This window comes from Leptidea sinapis, chromosome 8 (assembly GCF_905404315.1).
Source record: "Leptidea sinapis chromosome 8, ilLepSina1.1, whole genome shotgun sequence".
NCBI classification, from domain to species: domain Eukaryota; kingdom Metazoa; phylum Arthropoda; class Insecta; order Lepidoptera; family Pieridae; genus Leptidea; species Leptidea sinapis.
The window spans coordinates 882,299-895,139 of NC_066272.1; the positions used below are offsets into that span (position 1 = coordinate 882,299).

General features: G+C 34.7%; 1 protein-coding gene across 1 annotated transcript in view; it reads right to left on the minus strand.

The window, feature by feature from the left end:
* Positions 1-12,841, minus strand: part of LOC126965630 (suppressor of lurcher protein 1) — a 353,858-nt gene that overhangs the window by 97,944 nt on the left and 243,073 nt on the right. The window contains exons 9-10 of the mRNA XM_050809301.1: positions 8,097-8,219; positions 2,961-3,032 (exon numbers count right to left, since the gene is read on the minus strand). Coding sequence (XP_050665258.1) covers positions 2,961-3,032; positions 8,097-8,219 — 195 coding nt within the window. The remainder of the gene's footprint in view (positions 1-2,960; positions 3,033-8,096; positions 8,220-12,841) is intronic.

Sequence of the window (12,841 nt, forward strand, 5' to 3'; positions counted from 1 at the left end):
TCTTTCGTTTATAGAGTCATTAATTAGTTATTATAAGCTAAAATATTTTTTTATAATTGGCATTGTGTTGCTTGCAGAAGCATACTTTACTTAAAGAAAAAAAAGACTTAACCGAGTAAAGGCGTAAGAATTTTATATTTATTTCAGGTACTAATATTATTCGATATATTATTTTGATAATCATTGGAAAATTAATTAGTGTGCCTATGTGTACTCCAAGCCTATATTCTTATATCTTTGAATTTTTCTCTTTTATAGTCTTTAGGACCTAAGTTATAAATAGAGCGCTAGCCAAGCTAGCAAGCTACAAAATCGTACAAATAAAGACTTCTTTTGCCCCATAATATAGTGTGTCGTAGAAGATAACTCTGTGAAAGTTACTAAGTAATCTAAGCGAGCTGTCGTTAAAGTCGGTTAAATGCTCTTATCTTTTTCAATGAGACCTAGAAAGTAAGTATATTATCCAATCCAAGACAATCTGTATTTATTACCAGACTCCAAATACCAGTTTATATTAATATTGTCGGGTATAAAACTCTACAAAGCATAACTCTATGGAATCTATTTTACCTGTAGGTACTGGAACTTCAAGAAGCATAGAAAACTTTAATCAGCTTTACAAGTTAAGTAAAAGCAATGAAATTAGCTCACAGCATAATTATATTAAGCTTACGCTTCTTGTCATGAAAAACAAGCTGAGCCTTTGAGAGTAAGGCAAATAACTTTTATTTTAAAATTAAACTGGGTGTAGTCATTAAGTGTGACCAGGCGATTATTACGTAATTATTATAAACGTCAAAAACTTTTAACTGTTGTCGAAAGTACGTTACCTTATCAGTGAAATGACATCAATACCTTTTTAAAATCAAACGAGAAGTATCTTGCTATCAGTTTAAAGTTGCACATGATAGCACAGGGTATGCTTCCTACACCGGCCGTGCCAACACGTGTCAGGATAGCGACGACGAGAACGGGAACAAACTGGTGTCTGAAATCGAGACTATATGACTATGCTTTGCAAAGTCATGGAATGGGGCCGACAAAATTAGACCAAATCTATCCCAAGAAGACACAAGTTTGTGCGTTCTCCCTTTGTCGTATACCCTCGATTCGAGATCACTCCTATAACTGCCACAGCCTGTATCATCATATTTGGCGTCGATATATCTAGCAACCTTCAGTTCCGTGGTCACTTGGAACAGAAGGCTAAACTGGCCTCTAAAAAGCTTGGTGTGCTCAGTAAGGCGAGGCAGTACTTCACTATAAGCCACTATATAAGGCGCAAATTTGGCCTCACGTGGAGTACTGTTCTCACCGCTGGGCGGGCGCTCCCTAGAACCAACTTCTTTTATTTGACCGCATATAGACCGAATCATCGATGATCAAGTCATTTCCGATCGGCTTGATTCTTTAGCGTTACGTAGAGATGTGGGTTCTCTCTGCATCTTCTACCGCATTTATCACGGGGAGTGCTCAGAGGAGCTCTTCGGGTTGATTCCAGAGGCCAAATTCCACCACCGGACAATTACGTCAAAATACGAAATACCACCAACATCACGTTGACATCTGCCATCTTACAACCGCGCGTCTTGCAAGAAATTTTTTGCCTCGCACAGCCACTTTGTGGAATCAATTTCCGGCCGCTGTTTTCCCGAACCAATACGACTTAGGCACCTTCAAGAAAAGAGCATACTCTCGCCTTAAAGGCCGGCAACCCAGATCTTGGCCGGCAACTCCCCATCCCGTGAGCCTCTTGCACGTTTGCCCCCTTTTATATAAAAAAAATCATGTAAACTAGAAGTCATTGATTCAAAGATTCAAAGGTATTTGTTTTACCCATAGGACTTAGGTACCACTTGGGTATGTCAACAACAAAAACTTGTAAATATATAAATTATAATATTTATGTTTGAATGTGATAAAACTTGACGGCAAAAAGGCATGACAAAACTTGTTTCATCTCTGCGAAAACTCATTTTACCTAGTTTTCACGTTATCCGTTCACTTTCAGGTTTCACTGTCTCTTTCTTCAGCTTCAGCTTCATCTCTTTCGATGTTTTTCGATCAATATAGTGACGAAACACTTAGTTCCATTTTTAAAAGTGTGCGACTATCAGTGTAAAATAATAACGGGTCTCACTCGTTAGTAGAACAGTTACAGAAAGCAAACAGGGATCCGTTGCTTGAGGAGATGTTCAAACAAAATCATCGGTAATGGTGTGAAAAATATGAATTTATGAAAGAATAAGAATTAGAATGAGCATTGTCTGTAGACAATACTCTATAATAAGTCACTCATCTCGAATCAAGTAACGATCTCCATAAATTAAGTTCATGTCTGTCATTCCTTAAACTGCGTGATTTGCAAGAAATTTATTCACTCTTAAAAGATTCACTCAAGAAATTTATTGACTTAATGGTACCGACTGCTGACCGCAGTATTTCCGGCTGATACGAAATGGGACACTCAAAGCTCAGACAATACTCTTACTTCTTAAGCCAGTAACAAGAACTAGCAAAGAGTTCTAGTATTGCAGATGGGCATTTGCAGCAGTTTTTACTTGACATCAGATGATACATTATGCAACACCTATGTGAATACTAAACCTGATATAATGAATCTGGCGATATGGTGTTTTACGAATAATTTCAAACAAGCCCTAAAAACGTAGTAAACCTTACAAATATTCACTAAACTTGATAACTTCCTATGGTTCTTGGTAATTCGTTGAAAATTATCGAGATATTTAAACACGTTTATCCATTATTAATTTTTCACTAAAATAGCATTTGGCTGTAGATCTTCAAATTTTGAACGTTAACTCAGAGTTATTGAACTGTTCAAAGTATTTTAAATGTATTATTCAATATGTAAAATTGACTCAATACAAGATAATGGAATTGTGTAAGTACATGAATATGATTCACAATTATTTGGTGTAGAACTTTTTACCACTTACTTGTTGCGCTTACTTCAGGGCCAAGCGATTCGAAGGCTTTTCCAAAGCTCAGCTTCAAAAGACGATCTGAATCTGCGAAGAAAGTTAAAGTTGGTTATAGCGACATCTGTTGGGGAGCTATGTTATTAGTGACTATGAACTTTTTGAATGTGATCGTAGTATATACCTAGCAGAATAGATGGCGCTATTAGCTAGTTTTTAAATTAAACATAAATATAAATTAAATTTTGTATTACAATAATTATTAAGTAATAATTATATTATGTTATTATTCTGTTATGTGGAACTATTTTAGCTTGCATTGTATTATAACACATTGTATTATAACACAAGAAACGATTTTTAATAGATAACAACTAGCATGTATCTGTAAATAATTATGATAAGGACTTAGGTAGATACTTAATAGAATTTCTAACATAACATAACATATTGTTTAGAATTTCTAATTTAGAAAACTCTCCACATAGTCTACTGTTTAAATCAAAATGTTAGCAGCTTCTGTCGGGTAACAGTTGCCCTAGTCTTTGTTTTACAGACAGACTATAATTACTATATCTCACATCAATATAATATGAACTTACCTAACAAAAAGCTTTAAAAATTGATTCTTTTCGAATAGTTTTTGGTGTCATTAAGCACTACTACCGATTCAACCGCAAAAATAACAGTTATGAAATAAGTATGGCTCTGATGACCGACGCCCGTCTGTCAATACAACACAACCCATCGTGTGAATCGCACACGATGGGTTGTGTCTCACTAATGTCACCGTAAACTATTAATAGAGTTGTAATGATTTTTTTAATGAGAATAAGGTATTGTATACTCCGCTATATTAATTAAATTTGTATCCTATTCTGTCCTCTGAGGGCAAGTAATCCATATTAATATTATCAGCATAGAAAAAAAAACCTATTGATATATTTTACTTTACAGAATCATAAAAATATAATTTAACACTAGCCGAACCACCAAACGTCGTATTGCCATACAAACTAATAAAATATATGAAAAAAAAAAAGTTCTTGAACTATAAAAATCAATATTGGGGAAAACAATTTTGTCCTAAATGTACACTCGATACTTAAGAGTCTGTCCTTGAGATTTGTTTATTGTCATTGTAAATGCTGCTTTCAGTCAAACTGCACTCTTCCTGAAATGGCAAATCGGTCGCAATGACTGGAATACGGGAAATCAAAACATTATCTCCTTTTGCCATTCCAGTCTAAGTCCATGCCAGTCGAGATTATAGCTTATATAATAGTGCGTCCCAGATGAGTAACATGCGTGTGCCATTACGTGGCCTTGGAGCGTAAAAATTTCTCATCAATAGTTCTGGAACACCAACTTTCAGACTCAACTTACGGAGTTGAGAAACTCTTATAGGATACGATGTCACCTGTTCAGTGTCAATAAGATTGTCTACTGAGAGGCACTCGATCCTCCTCTATCGCTGAAATTATTAGTTCGGTTACCCGGCCTACGGTCTCACTTGTCAGCGCCAAAATTGCCCTTTCACACATCTATTCTCGATTATATTTATTGCCATATTTATTTGTTAGACACAGAATAACTGACAGAATTATTTTAAGAAAAACATCCGCATATTGCCCTGCTTGAGAATCAGTGTGCAATTATTTTTCTCGCATATTTGTAGTCAGAAAAACTTTTTTATGTCGTTTATTCCAGTTTGCCTAGTTATAAACGGCAGGGTCTGTATAAATTCACTTAGTTTGCTATCTTTCATTGTGTGATCTTGGTCCTCGATGGCCTTTTTGTGGGACATCGTACATTTATCTCAGGCTAATAGCTTGCACTGTTGCAACATCCTTCCGCGCTAATGTTAAAAACTGACATTTCCTCATGAGCTAAGTTCAATGGCAGTTTAAGAACCTCTACTAAGTAGTGAATCCTTTATATTTCTGGATTAGAGTTAATTGTAGGTATGTTTAAAAGAAAGGGTTTTGCTAGTGCCTCCTGAAGCAATCAAAAAACAAAAAACTACCTTCACAACTGACAATTATTGTCTATTTTATCATTGATCTGGATTCAAATGTAGAAGGGCCTCCATTATTTGTCACTTTACAGAAACAGTATCGTATGCGTAATCAACTTCTTGCATTAAATCACTATAAACTTTCCCAATTGTTTGTGTTCTTCCCTTTCCAAAATCAGATAAATCTTTTCTAGTAAAAGTTATCACTTGATCTTCAGGCTTTGTATATTTAATGATTCTATGAGGCATTCCGATTTTGTTCTTGTAATCTGTGTAAAATATCATTCGCTATATCATTTTTTAATTTTTCCTAAAATTAGTTTGGACTTCCCTGCGAACATTCATTTCTTATTTCATCCCCATGAAGGTCAAAATTTCAAAAACACTGGAACAAATGTTTATTGACTCCCTATCAAGTGCCTAAATATGGGTTTTGTTCAGAAAATTATGGATTCCTTTTTTTTTATGGAATAGGAGGACAAACGAGCGTACGGGTCACCTGGTGTTAAGTGATCACCGCCACCCACATTCTCTTGCAACACCAGAGGAATCACAAGAGCGTTGCCGGCCTTTAAGGAAGGTGTACGCGCTTTCTTTGAAGGTACCCATGTCGTATCGTCCCGGAAACACCGCACAAGGAAGCTCATTCCACAGCTTTGTAGTACGAGGGAGAAAGCTCCTATGTAAGATTTCATCCCTTATTTCAACCGTTCATGCACTTTTTAAATAACAATAGTTAGCTCATGTCCTTTCTCAAGTTGGTCTAGCCTATTTTTGTATGAAATAAAATTGAAATCGAATACAGTTTGGCAGGAACGCGTGACATTGTTTTGACTCTATGTGGACTCACCCCCCTCCCCTTTCACCCCCACACAGGTCGAATTTTTTTTTTTTTTATTTCTTATCAAGTGCCCGAACACAAAGTTTCATGGTGTCAGTTTTGATAATGATGAACTTACATAAAAACTTCCACCCCCTATTTGAACCCCTCTAAACCTAAGATAAAAGGTACCCTATTTCCTTTTCCAAGCTCTAGTCTATCTCTGTACTAAATTTCGTCAAAACCGCTTCAGTGGTTTAGGCGTGAATCTGTAATAGGCAAACTTACATTCACATTTTTAATATAATATAGCATAGAGATATCTCAAAGGGTTTAGACAGCGTTTTCGTTGAAAGCTCCGAGACGGAAATTTTTCCAACACCTCCGACAAATATAGTAAATATACACAAACACTTGACAAATTATACACTTAAACAGGTTATCCAATGGTGACATCAGCATGAAAATCGGTGCAGTAGTTTTAGAGTTTATCGCGAACAGACAGACAGACGCGGCGGAGGACATTGTTTTATGATATGTAGTGATGTTTTTACGACATAACCAGTACGAATTTGGCACTAGGAATTCAAAATGTACATTTTCGAATATTGTAGTGATTACCGAATATGGAAAGGAGAATTTTCACATAACAGTTCAATTCTAAATGGCATATTGTGCCCTGAATGCATCCTACAACTGAGCGAGTTTCCGAAACAAGAGGTTGTTAAACTCACGTTACTTATTTCTGAACACGGCTGAACTGTGTACTTAGGCATGGAAGCATGTCGGTACACTTGTTACAGGCCCCGGGCTATTAACAGCTCCTCCCAAAATAAGCACAGCCGAAAGCCATCTGGCTTTTCGCCAACTTTCATTCATACCTTGTTGGAAAATTCAGTTGTATTGCATTCGTTTGCATAAACTTACAAATGAAAGGCTTTACTCAAATTAGCACTGTTTTTTATTACTTGCTAAGATGTTGCGTATAAAGTTTGAATTTCTACAATTTATATGATTTGGCTTTCAATTCTGAACAACGTAAAAAGGACGAAAAAGATGTCAAAATGTACAAAATATATATTCCAAATTGTGTTAGGATGTACTGTTACGATGTAGCGTTACATTTTATTGAAATTTTTTTTTGTTTGTACAAATTAATTAGCATATTGGTGTGCTATTAAAAATCAAAAGTTACACGCTTTATGGAATTACTGTATAAGTCAGTAACGCGTTTCGGTAAATCGCCGATCTTAGGAGCGACTTTGACGATTTCATTAAATGGCGATTTAGCTATTATCTGCAACTTTATTCACATTGAAATTATAAAACATATGCTACGTGTTAATCCAGTAATTTTTATAATTAATAATTTATGTGTGTAATATAGTATAGATAGTAAGATCCGATATGAAGATTAGATCAGGATAGGAAAAATTGGAAGAAAGATGACATGTTTTTATAATTAAATTAACAAACGAGCACTTTTCTGTACCTCATTTGGGACTCTCACTGTCTAAACCTACTCGGTCCTAATCTTACTAGGCCAAAACACGTCAGCTTGGATTCTGACTAATCCACAACGTCTTCCAGTACGATAATCCATGATCAAATGTGTTCTGTCACTGTCTTTATAACTGTGCAGAATACGTATTGAGACGCGTTCTAAAAAACGGGTCTAAGCCCTGACAGCCTTGAAAGCTTAATTCACCAATGACACTTCAAACTAAGTTTAACAAAACTTAATTTTATGCTTCTATATACACTAGTTCAAATGCCATTCTTGATCCCCTGAAAGATAATGTGATTCCACCAATATATTTTAAACGCCTCTATAAAAACCAAGCTTTCATATTATAGACTAAATAATACATAAAATAGCTGTTAAGACTATCATCATCTATAACTCTAAAATTCTTAAATTTAAATTTTTCTGTTTTGATAACGACAGTAGCAGCTCTTGAACCCGATCATATATTATGTAAAACGTTGAAAATAAGAATTTCGTGTGCTTGTGTTGATTGAAGCTGTAAAGTCGCTTACAGGCGCAAACTTAGTTCTTTAATTTTGAAACCAGCCCCTTTAACTTCTTTTCTGACCTGGGCTAGCCAAACTTAGAAGCGCAGGTGCTTCCACAACTTGGAATAAAGTACAATATACCACTAGCTAAAATAGTTGTCAAAGATCCACACACTGATGATGACTGAGTCAATTGTTCTCGTAAAAGTATTCGATTTTAATTAATGAACCGTCATTTACTGGGAAATACATGTATACAAACGATCCAGAATACATTTAAGAGGGTCACGAGGGAACATACCAGCAGCTGTTGAATCAGGCGGTGGTTGGAAGTGGAAGGTGGCAGCAAATCCTTGTCCAGGTGATGCTGAGTTAGCCGTGAACTGCAGCAGTAGGTAGGGACCCGTTGACAACACTTCGTACCCTAAAATATTAATTAGTTTAACTAAATAACGACAATAGGTAATTTAATATACATAGTAAAGCAAGTTTTGCAAAAGCTTATATTAAAAGGATTATATTAAAACAAAGACATACGCAATTTAGGAACAGCAGGAAATAACAAATAACGTAAATATTTTGTAACTAGGGACATAAATGCAACTGGAGTTTAATATCAAGTACCGTACAGTATAATATTATGATTGCAAGTAGAAACAGATATACCACAAACAAGTGACAGTCAGACCGGCAGACTGGCCGATAGAAATGAAAACAATTATAGCAATAAAAAGCTTGTTGGCATTTTTAAATTATGTTTAATACCAAAAATGAAAATTCGAAAGATGACATTCTTACTATTATGATTTGGGGATTAAAATACACTAAACCCTAGGATCTATTGTGCCCCCTCTTGCACTAGCGCGCCTGCCCTCGACTCCTAATATCTAAAAAATGCGATATGGAAAATATTGGGCACTAGCTACGATACGTGTGCCATTACTGTGCTGAAGTAGAATGTGGTCTTCAGCGGCTTCAAAACAGAATCTGCACCTTTTCCTTAGGAATATATGCGGATAAGAGATTCTCTAGCATCACAAAAAGGTTCTGGGCCTATGAAGTGAGATGAGGCTCCATCCTTAGCTAGCCGGTCAGCTGTCTCGTGAAGCTGACTTTACCCGCACGAGTGTTTGCCGAGATTAACGGGTCAGTCTCATTCGATTCCCACAAAATAAAGTCCTCGGCGTGCCAAAAGAAGTTTTCACTTCAAAAATTTCAGTTGTAAAGCTTCATATAGTTTATGGAATCAAAAATGACTTCTTGAAATGAGATTGATGTAATTGTACCCATAAATCCCAGTAGTGTCATTAATTTAGATAAATCGAAGTATTATAATAGTTTACAAATCCATGCTTACCTACTAATTTTTCTAAATTTTTAGGCCCAACAAGTATCTAAAATAAAATTATGGCTTACCTTTTAGCAATGTTAAATTATCTAAATACATTAAATACTATCGAATACCATAATATGACCGTAGTGAGAATAGAAAATATTAATCTGTTTGATATATAATATTTATAACATATTGTATTTATGATAGCAGCTTGGCAGTTCAGCACTATTTGAAACTAAAGCATTTAAACTTTGTGTTAGATTTAATGCCATATAAATTGGCTTTCAGTCACAAATCAGTGTGATAGTATACCTCCCGGACGGCAGCGGTTTGTCAGTGATTGACACTCTACTATGTATTTTTGTGGCCGTGTGGTGTGGGTTACTTTAGTTAAATGTTTTTATTAGTCTTCGAATGTGTTATATCTGGATTTATTCAAACGAAATAGATTTTCTTCTTAAGTAAATTTCTTTATAGGATTATGATCAGTATAAAGGATACTGAAAAGATTTCTTAATTCTTTAATTTTCCCTAATATAGTATAATTGTTTGCTCACTGATAATTGTTGTAATGCTTAGTACCTATCATCTTATTGAAAGACTTTCTGGCTTAGGAAGATTTGATTTGTTTTCTTCTATAACAATATTTTGTATGTATCTAAGTAATGCTTATATATATTTTCAGGATATTTATTATTAAGTTTATCTTGTACCTAATATATCATGAGCCGTCTGTAATGTATCCATTTGCCCGCTTTTATTTAATTTATTTATAATTATTTAATTTTGAACAAATAGCTGCTTGCTGATTTGTTCCACATCCAGTGTTTTTCATTATAATTTTTGTTTCGATTGTCTGTTTGGTTTTTGAGCACTGAATTTTCTAATCATATGCAGTTGTAGAGCCTATTCCTAAAAGCATTATAGAAGTCAATGCAACATCTTCTGGCAGTGGGTTTTATAAATTAAAATACATTTTATACTTGTTAGGATCATTTCAAGATTTTCAATTATGTACTACCCTGTTTCTGAAGAAGTGATGGCTAGCCGGAGTGCTAGTACAAGCTGGCATCAATCGTAAATTACACCGACGTTATTTACAAATATTGGTTGTTTAATTGTAAGTTATCTCGTATCTATGAGTTAACTTGTGTCTCAAGCAGACTGTTATGTGTGACTGGAATATTGAATATTAATATTGAAGTCACGTCGGTCGCGTCTTTTCTCAAGAGAAGAAGTGTTAGTTACGAGTACACTAGGTATTCTATAAAACTCTCTATATTATACCCTATGAATTTGGTGGATAAACATAGAATTTTATAATTATGATCTACTTTGTACACAAAATCCGTAAGATTGTAATATAATAATAATGACACAGATCGTTTGCTCAAACAGACAATTACTAAGTTTAAATTTTACGAATATCGTGCACAATAACAGCTAGTCAATGAAACTACGGCAAAGTTTCGTATTTAACATAAAACATAAAAACCACAATGTTTCAACCCTGTAAAGCGAATTTGCAATAGTCGCGAATTTAACGTAGTTCTGTAACAGGAATAAAAGTGTGGCGCATTGTTTGAATACAGAGTACCGGGAATTAGGTATTGAAGTGCGGGTACTAACGGAAATCATAAAGCGAGAACTAGACAAATAGGGTTGTCACTCTAACTTTAAATATTTTTAGCTTTGAATATTTGAGTGGAGAGCAAAATAGCCAATTAAAACCGACATGCTAAAAATTTTTAAATGTGTGAATTCGAAAAGAGTCTTAACATTTATTCTTAAGATTACCACGTCATTTTTTATATTAAAATCGACGTACATTAATTTCCAAATTACTAAATCCCTCTCCAAACCATGACTGATACAGGATCAGACCACGTTGCATGTTTAGTGCACTTTATCATTTTCTTGTTGTATCTTTGCTTCAATTGTGAATTTATTTCAGCAGTTAAATGGATATTTCTGTACTTTTCACCCATATATCAGCCACACAGCACTAGGATATATACAGGGAGTCCCAAAGCTATGGGACATGAAGGGAAAGTAACTTAAATATCGTAGATAGGGTATTTTACTGAAAGAAGACTTTATGTTATTTTTAAAAGTAAGTAATTCTGCATTCTATGATTTTTTTAGTTATCGCTACTTTTCGAACATCGACGAAAATTGACTTAAACATTTTACGTTGCTCCTTTCTTTTAAAATACTATGTTACTTAAGAAGAGTTATTAGTTTTTGGCCATTCTTTTGATTTGCATCATAAAAGTAGGGGTGTTTTTTTTACATTTAAATCGGTTCCGATTCCCAGACGAGGCAAGTAATTTTTAGAACATCTTTAAATGCTAAATCACTAACTTTTAAAAATAACATAAAGTCTTCTTTCAGTAAAACACCCTATCTACGATATTTAATGTACTTGCCCTTCATGTCCCAAAACTTTGGGACGACCTGTATAATTACACGACAAATGAATGTAATAAATGTGTAACACTCTTCATTTTATATTATTCGAGAATAATCGAAAATAATAATAATAATAATCCAGTTTAATAAGAACAGTAGAGAGACAACCCTGACTGAAGTCAATTCCACTTTGAAGGAACATTATTCATTCAAAAAGGGAGCGCTAGACTATTGGTAGGTGACGAAGGCGATACGAACTGAATACTCGACTAGGATCGATTGGGTATCTTTTGAATAGCCCAATATGAATGTTGCAAACGTTGAAATTAAGTTCACGAGAGGTGTCGGCCCTGAGCGTTTGGTTCCGAGGCTTTAAATATATATATTATCATATGAGCCGCCGCCCGCGGGTTTGACTGCGTAGGTAAAATTGGTAAAATTGATTCCTTTAGAATTCTTTTTGATGTCATTTCCAATACACTAGATAATACTAGCGCTCCGGAAACAAATGACGCTCTGAGAGAGAAGAAGCCGCGCAAGAAACTCTCCCAGCATTCCGTATTTGCTCTCCTTAATAAAAATATACAACTGTCATTGCTATTGCTATAAAAATAATGGTAATCTAGTCCCAGGCTGTCCGATCACTTAGATATTCCGCTGTAGAGTAATAGGACTTACGTTGAAGTATTATTTAAAGTACCTAATTATTTTGTTTGTGAATTGATTGGAATGTAGCTTAGTTAAATTAATTGCGCTATTATAGCTTTATGCAAGTAAAATATCTTTTAAATTTGTTTAAATAGTTCTCGAGATTAAGTCTTACAATCAAACATGTAAATATATAAAAGTAAAATATTTTGTTTTATAATATTATTTGCATTATGAGCGTATTCTAATAATTAAATATTACAGTGCAGTAATTGGATTGGTTTTTGATACAAGAAGAATCATAGATAATTTATTCGTTAAGATAGTCTTTGTAGGCAACAGTTTCACAATATTTTTTTCGACGTGTTCACAGTTGTCACAGTCTATTGAGATGTATCAATTATCTAAGAGACTAATGAACTTCAATTTTGATGTTTTTTGCTCTTAAATAGTTTACTAATAGTGAGTGGGACCTTAGCGAGGCTAACCGCTAATGATTAAGTTTACCACTGGGGAGGATGTCGGCTGAATATATTTTTTTTTATGGAATAGGAGGACAAACGGGTCACCTGTTCTTAAGTAATTACCGCCGCCCACAATCTCATGCAACACCAGAGGAATCACAGGAGCTTTGCCGGCCTTTTAGGAAG